This window comes from Solenopsis invicta, chromosome 5, assembly GCF_016802725.1.
Source record: "Solenopsis invicta isolate M01_SB chromosome 5, UNIL_Sinv_3.0, whole genome shotgun sequence".
Taxonomy (NCBI): domain Eukaryota; kingdom Metazoa; phylum Arthropoda; class Insecta; order Hymenoptera; family Formicidae; genus Solenopsis; species Solenopsis invicta.
In genome coordinates, this window is record NC_052668.1 from 28,321,457 (window position 1) to 28,334,424 (window position 12,968).

The 12,968-nt window shown below is 35.0% G+C and overlaps 2 protein-coding genes across 2 annotated transcripts; one reads left to right on the forward strand and one right to left on the reverse strand.

Moving 5' to 3' along the window:
• Nucleotides 1-8,438: 8,438 nt before the first annotated feature.
• LOC105204980 (protein ALP1-like) lies at nt 8,439-9,571 on the reverse strand. The gene is made up of 2 exons (XM_039448882.1): nt 9,271-9,571; nt 8,439-9,200 (listed from the first exon to the last, which is right to left on the reverse strand). Exons 1-2 carry the CDS (start codon nt 9,395-9,397, stop codon nt 8,554-8,556), a joined length of 774 nt encoding a protein of 257 aa, XP_039304816.1. The 5' UTR covers nt 9,398-9,571; the 3' UTR covers nt 8,439-8,553.
• Nucleotides 9,572-10,508: 937 nt separating this feature from the next.
• Nucleotides 10,509-12,465, forward strand: LOC105205149. The gene is made up of 2 exons (XM_039448883.1): nt 10,509-11,966; nt 12,307-12,465. The coding sequence occupies exon 1, from the start codon at nt 11,377-11,379 to the stop codon at nt 11,962-11,964; it is 588 nt and encodes a 195-aa protein (XP_039304817.1). The 5' UTR covers nt 10,509-11,376; the 3' UTR covers nt 11,965-11,966; nt 12,307-12,465.
• The last annotated feature ends 503 nt before the right edge of the window (nt 12,466-12,968 follow it).

The window sequence follows — 12,968 nt, forward strand, 5'->3', positions numbered from 1 at the left end:
CGCATAAAAAGGTTATTTAAAAATAACTGAATTGGTTGACTGATAACCGATGATCAAAACATTTGTTAGTCAATCATAAGTCGATATTTAGTTTGATTTTGAATTTGATTTGAACTTTAGACTTCCTCTGCCTGATAATCAACTAACAGTCGATTTTGTTGATTGGATAATTGTATGTTTCGTTCCGCACGTTATGTAACAATTAAATGTTTGAAAAGAACTTCAAAGTACGTTTAATCTATGATTCGTTGTATATACATATACAATACATTTGTAAAAAGGAAGTTTCGAATTTAAATTTAATGTATAGTTTAAATTATATGTATTCAAGAAAGAATTACGTGTTATCCATCGAAGTTTCTTCTGACTTTATAATCAACAAGTTCATGAACCCGCGGATTTTTTTCTCAACATTTCTACAGTGAATGAAATGACATTATCAATTCTTTTGCGCTTGTCAGGAATCAATGACCTACGAAATAATAAACATAGTAGGAATTATTTTATGTTAATGCAATCTTCATAATTGTAAGAAGGTCGTCTCAAAAGTTCTTTTCGCTTTTTTAATAGAAATTATTTGTGCAAAACTTTATAAATGACCCAATTTATTGAATTAAGCGTTTAAAAACTAAGACGAGCAAACTTCAAACATCAACAAAAAACCGACTTTGCATCTAGTCTTTTGTTGTTTTGCAATGTTAAGCAACAGAAATTGTTGTACGAAAAAAACTTTTAGGACAATCTAATATTTTGTACGCTTACGAAAATTTGAAAAAGTTGAGTATGTCAAAAGCTTGTTAACTGTGACGTTATATTTAGAGAGCGCACGGCTATATTACCGGCATTACATCTAGTTGGACATGCAAGATAGAAGAATGAGGCCATCTATACATGCATTGCACTCTTCATCTTCTATGAGGAAAATTCCGGACGTACTAGATGTTACTGGAACGAAATAGCTACTTGGATAAATAAGCTGATTAAATTGAGCTTTTCTTGGCTGCAAGATTTGCTAAAGACTTCTATTAGCTTCTTAATTAAAGAAAACCGTTATGATCATTGGAATTGGTAACGCATACACTTTTTACACCGACCGACTACGAGAGTACGAGGGCGGTCCGATAAGTACTTAGTCTCACCGCCCCATGGTGCCAGTATCGCAAGAGAAATTTACTATCGTGTAGTACATTATCGTAGACGGCTACTGTCAAAATTTCAGCCGAATCGGACTCGTAGTTTTGTTTTGACCGCGTGTGGAAGCGGGCGTGTCCGCGGATTTTAGAAAAATGGAAAAAGAGCAATATCGGTCGGTGATTCGATTCTTGTTTTTGGAAGAGAAATCGCGCAGTGAAATCAAAAAGCGCTTGGATGCTGTGTACGGTGACTCTTCTCCTTCAATGGCGACCGTCACAAATTGGTTTAACGAGTTTCAACGTGGTCGCACGTCGGTCTTTGATGAGCCACGCCCAGGTGCCCCGAAAATGGCTACCACGGAGGATAACGTGATAAAAATCCACGATCTCGTGTTGGCAGACCGCCGATTGAAGGAGCGCGAGATAGCTGAAACAGTAGGCATCTCAAAAGACCGCGTGGGTCATATCCTGCATGAAATTTCGAGCATGAGAAAGCTGTCGGCGCGATGGGTGCCGCGTTTGCTCACTCCGGACAACAAGCGCAACCGTGAGACCACTTCAAAGCAGTGTTTGACGCTGTTTAAGCGCAATCCGAAGGAGTTTCTGCGTCGTTTCGTGACCGTCGACAAAACATGGATCCACTGGTACACACCAGAGACCAAGGAACAGTCGAAACAGTGGATTTCACCCGGCGAACGTGCTCCAAAGAAGGCGAAGACTGTCCTATGAAGACTGCCGGAAAGGTGATGGCCACCGTTTTCTGGGATTCACAAGGTGTAATCTACATCGACTACCTGGAGAAGGACAAAACGGTCACAGGGCTCTACTATGCCGAATTATTGGGCCGATTTGACGCCGAATTGCAGAAAAAACGGCCCCATTTGTCAAAAAAAAGTGCTCTTTCACCATGACAACGCACCGACTCACACCTCCACCGTCGCCACGGCCAAATTGGTCGAATTGCACTACGAACTGCTGCCCCATCCACCGTTTTCTCCAGATTTGGCCTCGTGCGACTTTGTTTTGTTTCCAAACTTGAAAAAGTTACTCGCCGGGCAGAAATTTGAGTCGAATGAGGAGGTCATCACCGCCACGGAGGCCTACTTTGCAGACCTCGAGAAAACGTATTTTTCAGATGGGTTAAAGAAATTGGAGCATCGCTGGGTCAAGTGTATCGAGCTAAAAGGAGACTATGTTGAGAAATAAATCGCCACTTTTCCAAAATTTTTGTTTTTCTTTTGTAGGCTAAGTACTTATTGGATTACCCTCGTACTTTTAGACTTTTCCATCACGAGAATGACACAAGAAAGAAGACCAGTTTGTTCTACTTATACTTGTGATAATTTGTACCTGTTCTTGAACACTCTTTCGATAAAGTAATCACTCGCCCAAGTCACCAATCGAATAAATGCGCTCCGCAGACCACAAGCATGTAATCACTGAAAAAGAGTCCAGTGAAGAAAGGTTCTGAATTTCAGCGACTAAAATTATCCTGCTCTGCGAATATACGGAAGTTTGCGATCAACATAAAAAAGACACTATTTTATTACTTATCATTTCGTTTCGTTTAGTTTTACATTTAGTTTTATATTTAGTTTTATAATTATTTTACTTCACACTTACATTAATGGCGAAAGTAGTTCATAGAAAAAAACCATGTGCGTAATATCTCTTATTTAATTTACTACTGTACAAAGCGTAACTATTGTTTAGGCGTGGAAGTTCGATACATCATGGCACATGCATATATAATATATCGCGTTTCCATTAACAATGGATGAGACTAGTGTTAATGGTCAAAACAAGAGAAAACTGTAATTATTTTTAAGAACATGTAATAATCATATTTTATTCTTCTTTTTACATAATAAATCTTCATTCTTTTCTTTTTTTGTAATCCATATCTCTCGTTTTGACCGTTCAACAGCAATTATTTTATTGAAACAAAGAGAATTGTTATATAGAATTTTCTTATTTTTCTCTTATTTTTCTAGATTACTAGGAAAATTTTAAATCTATTACTGCGTCTTTATTAAGAAATAGAATATTATTGAATTATTTAGAAAATTAGAAAAATAAAATAACAAATTTTTGTTTGCTACTTTATAATATAGTATTGCGTCAGCAATGTCAGATATTAGCTAAAAAGGAATTTGTCTTCAACATCAAAAAATTTTTCACTCCGCTCTGTAAGTGTAATAATTAAAATATCAAGAAAAAAGATGAAAATCTTTTGATCAACGATTCGCTATATTTGCAGTTCTGTATGATAGAGTTTTCAAATTTAAGTGTAAAGATTTGCATTGTCCACGAACATGTATTGTGTGTGTTGTGTAAGACAAATAACGAAAAAAAAACTCTCAATAACATTTTCAAGTCAGTGAACAATATGAAATAATGAAATGCTAATCAGTCATGTCATGAGATGCCAACTGGCACTAGGAAGCTCAAAGTTTTATGAAATTGTATCATAGAATTTATTTAAAAAAAAAGAAAGTTCTTACAGTTATCAAAATGTTTCAAGTACTCAATGCACTGGATCACTGCTATACGGTGATTGATAGGGGAAGTTTTATAAAGTTTTTTTTTTACTTACAATTGAAAACCACGTAATAATATCAACCATACAAATACCATCCAATAAAAATTTTTTTTGACATCAATAGTAGGTACATCGATGTTTTATCTTAGCATTGGCAAAATGTTTAAATGTCAGTGAAATTTGTTCCAGATTATATACGCTTCTAGAGAGTAGATTATGTATCTTTTCGCCAATTTACGGTCTCCAATCCCTTCGTTGGAGGTTATAACACACTTCTTGTTTTTGAAACTTCGGGCTTGGTTGGTACGGACCACCGCGAATGCTTCTTTTAAGCGGCGACGCGTAATATGCGGTGCCGCATTTTCAGGATATCGATCCTGCGAATGAAGGAAAGCTAGCTCTTGGCCATGATTTAAAAAGGCTAGAGTATAACCTGATCATGACCTCGTGTCTTGCAGTACCTATTCTAATCCATGTGGTAATCTCTTTAATTTTTATACAAATCTACTATCTCTGTATTATCATTAAAAAATCTTTCTATTCCAACTCAAGTCGTATGTACTGAAAAATAAATATCTTAAATTTAATCTAACCTAAATGTATTTTTTCAAAAAAATGTATGGAATCATTAAATTGCGCCAATTAAAAAAGAATTTGCTCTTTGAAATAACTGCTCTACTACTTTTAACAAATAAAATGCAAGTGATAGTATCTTTATTTTTTTAATAAAACCCAAGTGGTGGTAATGTTACGTCTAACCCGAATAATAGGTGAATAGAGTCTGAGTGAGGAAGGGAAAGATATATAAAATAACAGTTTCTTACAAACATTTTAATTTTGAAAAATTATTTACATTTTAGGTCCAAATTTTGTCATTCGTTGGAATGTATCCTACAATATTGCAATTAATGCTTTATTAATAATGCTTTATATATTTTTAGATAAACGTTATATTTATTAATTATAATATATTTATACCGTTGAATATTATCGGTAAATTTTCCGTGTTCACATTTTCAATGTTCTCCATCTTGTTAATATGTTGTGGCAAATTTAGTACTTCATTTGTACCTGTGTAACTTTTTTGTGACAGGTTACACATCGTATTATTATTTATAACAATGTCTTTAGAACATGATGGTATTGCAATATCATTCGTACAATTTTTTGCTGCAAATTTTTTTAACAATAATATATTGTTAAACAATCGACATATTTGCCCGACTCATTATCCATCATAGCAAAGTGTCTGCTGCAGTGAGATTTTGCACAGACACTTTTTTGATATTGATAAATTAAAGGTACTATCGTTTGATGTTACTTACCTGGACAACGTAAAGATTTAATTTTTTTTGTTGAACTTGTCAAATTTTTTTGTGTGTGGTATTCAGTATACTATTACTTAAACCAAAACGTCACTGGCCATTCTTGGCCATTTATGTTTCATCTTCAGGCGGTTTAAGGTGCGTTCCACCTCTTGATGCTCTCCTGTGAGTGCATCGTGATATTCGTATAGGAATTTTTCCTTTTCTTCCTCTGTATACTCTCTCTCTATTTACTCAACGATATTTACCTAATCCGGGCTCGGGTTTCTGCTTAGGACATTGTCGTTCGCATTTATTTTTCTAGCTCGGTGGATTATTTCGCGTAATCGTATTCCTCTAGTTTGTGTCTCTACCGTATCAATTGATAGCCTGAGTCGCTTACGCTGAATAGCCATGTCAGCGGTTTGTAGTCAGTTATTATTTTAAAGTGCCGTATAAGTACGGTCGAAAATATTTTGTTGCTTACACGATGGCAAGTAATTCCTTTTTTTGTTGTATTGTAGTTTTGTTCTGTTTTGCCTAAAATTCGGCTAACGTAAGTTATCGGGCGGTTTTGTTCTATCGGCCCTTGTAATAGTATCGCAAAGTCCAAGGCGTCTGTCGTGACGATGAATATTTTTTTAAGTCCGGATGACTCAAAACCGGTGGTGTCGTCAGCTTTTCTTTCAGTTTTTCTTTCTTACCTTGAACGCATGTTGCTGCGTTATCGTCTATGCAAATTTTTTATCCTTTTGCATTAGTATAGTTAGCGGCTCGGCTATTTGTAAAAAATTATCTATGAATCGTCTGTAGTATTACGTCCAGCCCGAAGAAGAAATAATTAGGATGTGGGTAAGAGAGGGAAAGACGTAACAATTTGAGATGATCCGCAAATGGTTGAACCAAGTGGCACAAACGGAGCGCGTCGACAACCTGAGATATGGGTCAGTCCACAGCAGGGATCCAGCGACAAATATCCAGAGTTTTCGCATTCCTTGGTCCTTTTTCGGGGCAACGTATTGAAACGCTTTACCTCAGGATTGGACCAAGTGCTTATGAATCTATTAGAGCGAGGAATTGGTGGGTAGGGCCGAGAAACTAACCAAATTAATTTACATTTAATTCATTGGTTCATTAATGGTGAGGATCAACAATTCTATTGTGTGCGTTTGTGCGTTTGTGCGTGCGTGCGTGCGTGCGTGCGTGTGTGTGTGTGTGTGTGTGTGTGTGTGTGTGTGTGCACGCGCGCGCGCGTGTATGTACACACACACATACGCGCGCGCGCACACGCACACGCACACGCACACGCACACGCACACGCACACACACATATATATGTACTTAAGGGGTTAGGCCAGTCTAGGATTTTCAAAAAATCTAAATTTTTTTTTTTCACTTAAAGTACACTTTAAGCCTGTTCTACAATAGCAGTAAGCACACGACGTAAGGTTGTAAGCCACAGTTGTAAAGAGCTCGTTTCCGGTTTTGAAGGACATAACCAAGGTCGTAAGCGAAATGAATTATTTTCATTTCATACGCACTACGGTCTTATGATAACCAATCAGCAGCACATGAAAAGTGCACTTATTTAAATCAGTGTTGGTAGTATAAACTTAACGTACAGGACCAAGAAATACTTTCTTTTTTATTCGAAAAGAGGAAAAGAAATTATGGAAGAAGAAATTATAGAAGAATTTGATGAGAACGATGAACTGGATGATCAAGAACTCATTACCATAGTTAAGGCGAATCCTTTTTTGTATGACAAGTCAGACAAATTATATAGTAACAGTGAGGTAAAGAGGTTAGCTTGGGCTACTGTTTGGGAAGGATTATCCAAAAAAAGACTGGTGAGTACTTGCAAGATTTATTTATTTGAAATCTATTAAATGCTTAGATATTTTCATTAAAAATTAATGTGGATTCATTTAATGAATGCAAGTATATTTGCGTAGGTACCGATGCCGAACATAGATTTTGGCAGTTACGACAACGGTTTGGAAGAGAAAGGAGAAAAGTAATCCAATCCCGTGGTCGTTCAGGCGCTGGAGCTAACGAACAGACATACACGCCTCATTGGAATCTATATACTGAGTTGATGTTTCTAGCTGATGTGATAAAACATCGAAAGCAAATATGAACATCTTTCTTTCTGTGGTCAATTATACTCAATCATAAATTTATTTATTTTTATTTTGTGTTGTTTAGAACTATGTCAAACTATAAAAGAAAAACAACATACGAAACTACATCACAAACGAACATCCCGTCAAGTTTATTACAAGTGAACATCCCGTCCAAATTATCAGAAGTGAACATTCCTTCAACTTACACGTTAAATTCCCCATTGACTTTGAGTTTATCGAGTGAAAAGTGCCATATATTTCATGTAAATGTTATTTCCTAAATTTTTAACTTTATTCTTTATACATGAGACTCAATTAAAATTGAAAAATTTGATACTTTTGATTTTAATTGTATTTTTTTGTATTTCAGGTATCGACAAATCTTCAGTTATATCTGAGGATTATTCTATTCCACAACAATCTTATTCTGAAAGTGCTGTAATATTGCCGCCAGAAACTAACAATAACATAGAGTTACCTGCAAAGCAAATGCAGCAAGTCAAAGCAAATACTTATAAAAAATGTGTTCCAGAGCCAGATTTGTTTGCTAAACGAAGAAAGTTGAATGCAGATACTTTTAATAAATCACTATTAGATCAATCGAAAAAGATTTAAATGTTTTAGCACAAAAAATAGGAGATGCAATCTCAACGTGTGGTTCACAACCTACATCTCATACTACAGATTTTCAAAATATATTTTCTCTTGAAATTAAGAGTATGTTAAGTTCCATAGGTTTTACTTTGCAAAAAGTACCTGAATCTAAACAATTGGATTGCATGATTGCTATCATGCAATTGCTAAAACAATATATTGAAGTAAAAGTTGAGACTTTTTATATAAGTTGTTTGAACAAAGATCTCATTAAAAAATGTTTTATTTTAACGCAAGTTAACAAGTCAGTTTTTTTAATAAAAATAAATTTGCTTTTTATATATAATTTTCAAAGATCTTGAAATGGTGAATTCAATAATTTTAGTTTATCTATTAAAAGTTTGTAGTATTATTTTCTTAATATTTTTTAAATATTCTTCTTTTGAAAGTAAATATACGTATAAAGCATTATTAACTAATAGACACTAGAATCAAAATAAAATTTTGTTTTAAAATAATTACCGTTTTTTTCTATCAAAATTAATTTTGTGATAAAATAATTCATGTTCCTAAATAAATGTTTATTTAACATAGCTAAATTGTGTTATGTATATTATATTTCTAAATATATTTTACATATAACATACCATGTGTTTACAAAAAAGAAATATATTTTATTTGAAATTATAGCATTATTTTGTATTGTTATATTATTTTAGTAAATGTAACACTTTCATATTAATAAAAAGTTTATTTACAAGTAATATATTTGATATCTGACTTTAACACATATGAGAGAGATGTAGAAACTATATATACACACGTACTATATTAATACACTCTACATATACACTCTAAACACATATATTAATATTGGATTTCCTCAATGCTTTTTCAAATTGCCAAGGTACTTGAGCATTGCCAATGGGTGATACAAAATAATCTTTAAGATAATTGCGTAAACCTATAGAAACAGCTCCAGCTCTGTTAGGTCCCACTCTTGACAATTCTTTGAAATATTGTCCAGCCCCTATAATACGCCAACGACCTTCTACTAATCCTCCTTCTGTATCTTCTACATCTAGCCAATTAGGTGGACAATATTGATCAGCACGCTGATTATTGTTATGGATCATAGCAAAATTGTGTAAACACACAAGGGCTTTACAAATGTTATGTGCATTCTCTACTGAGCAACACATCCTTTTGTGCAGAATCCTCCATCGAGAAGAAAGAATCCCAAAAGTATTTTCTATACACAATCTTGCTCTGCTTAAGCGATAGTTAAATACACGCTCTTCGTTTGTCATTTTATTCATTCTTCTTGGAAAAGGACGCATTAAATACGGTTTTAACGGAAATGCTTCGTCAGCTACAGCAACATACGGAAAAGGAATATTTCTTTGTAGTAAAGGAGTGGGTTCAGGTAAGCCTGCTGTACCGTTTTCTAAATCAACAGCCAAATCTGTCTGACTCCATATGCCACCATCACTTAATGAACCTGTAAAAAAATCATGCTTATTATTACACAAACGACTTAAATATAAATTTTAAATAAAACAATTACTTACCAAATTGACCAACATCGACCCATGTAAATTTGTAATTAGCATCACACATCGCCAGGAGGACAATGCTAAAATATCCTTTATAGTTGTAGAAATAAGACCCTGAGTTTGGAGGTGCTTGTATTTCCATATGGCGGCCATCAATGCAATTTGGAAATTGCCATTTAAAAAAGAAGTCTTCACTTATCTTTTTCCATTTTTCAGCATTTAATGTGGGTAAAACAATAGGTTGAAGAGCGAGCCATATTGCTTGGCAAACTTCATATATAATTTCATATACTGTCGATTTCCCATGCGAAATTCCAAATGTTTACTTTGCACAGTATCATCTTGGGCAAGATACCTGTAAAAAGAATAAAGTAATTAAATTCTGTATTTAGGTAATAAATATAGGTAATAAAAAATCAAACAATTGTATTAACTTACGTCAAAGTTACGGCTAACCTTGCATGAGGCGAAAAAGATTTTCGTATGCTATGCTTTCTCAAATAAGGAGTTACTAGTCTCAGTAGTATTTCATATTGTTCAGGCCAAAGCCGAGTGTAACTAAAAAATTCTTCATGGTCAGTTAATCTAATTTCGCGAAATAGGTTACACATGAATCCGTGATGTTTCTTTTTATTAAGTGGTCTGATCCACCAACGTCTTGTTTTCACTCTCTGTGTTTGCAAAGCAATTTGCAGTAAAATACTTTGATGCCTTAATAAAATAAAGAGGGTTGTAAGACCTAATTTCTTCAAGTCCATCTCTATAACCACAAACAACAGTTGTGATGTCACAGCGTGTAAGTCTGTTCGTTAACTCCAGCGTCTGAGCGACTACGTGATTGGATTACTTTTTTCCTCTCTCTTCCAAACCGTTGTCGTAACTGCCAAATTGTTAGTTTCTGGCGTCAATATTACAGCACTTTCAGAATAAAATTGTTGTGGAATAGAATAATCCTCAGATATATCTGAAGATTTGTCGATACCTGAAATACAAAAAAATACAATTAAAATCAAAAGTATCAAATTTTTCAATTTTAATTCAGTCTCATGTATAAAGAATAAAGTTAAAAATTTAGGAAATAACATTTACATGAAATATATAGCACTTCTTCACTCGATAAACTCAAAGTCGATGGGGAATTTAACGTGTAAGTTGAAGGAATGTTCACTTCTGATAATTTGGAAAGGAGTTCACTTGTAATATAAGTATAAAGTTGACGGAACGTTCGTTTGTGATGAAGTATGTTGTTTTTCCTTTATAGTTTGACGTAGTTCTAAACAACACAAAATAAAAATAAATAAATTTATGATTGAGTATAATTGACCACAGAAAGAAAGATGTTGATACTTGCTTTAGGTGTTTTATCACATCAATTGGATTACTTTTTTCCTTTTTCTTCCAAACCGTTGTCGTAACTAAATCTATGTTCGGCATTGGTGCCTACGCAAATATACTTGCATTCATTATATTATACTTGCATTCATTATATGAATCCACATTAATTTTTAATGAAAATATCTGAGCATTTAACAGATTTCAAATAAATAAATCTTGCAAGTACTTACCAGTCTTTTTCTTGGACAATCCTTTCTTAACAGTAGCCCAAGCTAACCTCTTTACTTCAAGTCGTCCATTGCTTTTAACATTAAACGTTCTTTCTCCTGATTGGTCTGTCTTAAAGCCATTGTAGACAGCACGATTTTAAAGATATTTTAAGTTCTATGATCCTAGATTAATGCTACAACCTTACGTCTTGTGCTTACTGCTATTATAGAACAGGCTTTAGGGTCCTAAAAACATTATTCAATTGGTAGAATAGTGAAAAAAACATTTTTTCCTTGTCCAATCCGCTGTAGTGTCGAAGCGTTCGGAGCGGGCGACGAGCGCATTTTCTACCTGCCGCGGCGGGCTTCCTTTTATCCCCTTTTTACCACTCTTACCTTCTGCACTAATGTACCAATGGGGCCTGAGGGCTCTAATGGTTCCCCAAAAGGTCGTTAGAAAGTGCTAGTTCATCAATACAGCTGTATGTGAAAAGGTAAACTAACTGGCAAATTGATCGATGAAGTGTCAATTTATTATGGTCTAGCGATACGCAGAAATCATGATTCTGTACAGAAAATGAGGACTGCGATCTATGCAACGCTAGATCACAAATTATCAACAGATGCCAAGCCCAAGCACGATCACTGCCCGAGCGGAGAAAATTCGTGGTGCTCGTGGCAAAGGGCCAAGGCCACTGAAACTTTGAACGAATATACACATAAACCACCTTTACATGAAGAAGTATACAAGGCTATAACTCCAATTTATGAAAAATTAACCAGTGATGACCTACTCACTCGTTGCATAGGCGGCTTCACTCAAAACAGTAATGAGAGTTTCAACGCTACAGTATGGTCGATGGCCCCGAAAGTGACATCCAATGGCAAAAATGTACTTGACACAGCTGTATATATTGCTGCAGGTACTTATAATGATGGCCTCACAAGTGCCATGAGAGTCATGCAGAACATAGGCATCAAAATTGGGCCGAACTGCTACAATTACTGTCAAGAGACTGATCAAAACCGCATCAAATTATCCGACCGTTCGCTCTCAGATGCTGCAAGAAGGTCTCGAATCGAACAGAAGACATCCAGAAAGGAAGAAGATGAGTTCCACTTGTCCATGGAAGGTGAAATATACGGCGCAGGTATCGCAGACTGAAGGTATAACAAAATTTTCAGCACGTAAAACTTTAAACGCGTTTTTCTCGAAACTGCATTTTTCAAATCGGGCGACGATGGTATTCGGAGACTATCGCACATATCTACTTGAAATTTTAACTGTAGCTTCACAGTAACATTATCTAGTAAACTACGTACGATTTTTTGTTATCATTGCAACTTTTTTTTTATAAACAATTTACTGCTCATTTTTTCGGTCAAAAATTGAACCTATTCTTTACAAGTCCGCCATTTTGCGAAAAATTGATATAAAGCTAAAAACATACGTACTTTACTAGCAAGTCTTATGTAGATTTAAATCCCGTTCTTTATTTTGTTTCAGATAGGACGAGTTCCTAGAATCACCGTCGCCCGTAGAGACCCTCTTGAAAAAGGTGATTCCGAAGATTGGCCCAGTAGCCGCCATTTTGTATCAAAATGTCAATATAAAAATTTTTTTATACACTTAAATACATGCTTAATAAAGCCTGAAAGAGAGAAATTCGATTCCTTTTTCCTTACTTCAAGAATAAATTGTCAAAGTTAGGCCTTTTTTGAGAGCTCTAGACTGGCCTAACCCCTTAACGTATACATAATACATAATATAATATGTATAAAATTAGTAAATATTGTTAGTAAATATTGTTGTCCGTGAGAAGATGGTCACACTACGTCTTTCCTCCCTCTTCCTCTCTTTCCGACCTCCCTTCCAACTCGCATTAAAGTCCCCTTCCCCACTATTGTCTTTATCACAGATCCTTTGTCCTCTTAAATCTCCATTCACATATACCCCAACAATTCTCCACTTTTCCTCTCTAATTTTAATCATCCTTTTTATTATCTCATCTGTTTCCCTTTCTTCCTCTTTCTCTACCTTTCTGTTCCTTTCCTTACTCCTATTACAATTCCTCCTATTGCTCACCCTTTCTTATTTTTCCGGCCTGCTATTTGCATCTTCCACTTTCGTCATCCTTTCCCTCATTCTTTCCCACCCTTTTTTTTCAT

Excerpts from the sequence above, each read along its gene's own strand:
- LOC105204980 (XM_039448882.1), bottom strand. The coding sequence starts at position 9,397 with ATGGAAATACAAGCACCTCCAAACTCAGGGTCTTATTTCTACAACTAT. Across the intron at positions 9,201-9,270 it reads GGTCGATGTTGGTCAATTTG|GTTCATTAAGTGATGGTGGC; the intron begins GTAAGTAATTGT and ends ATTTTTTTACAG.
- LOC105205149 (XM_039448883.1), top strand. The coding sequence starts at position 11,377 with ATGAGGACTGCGATCTATGCAACGCTAGATCACAAATTATCAACAGAT.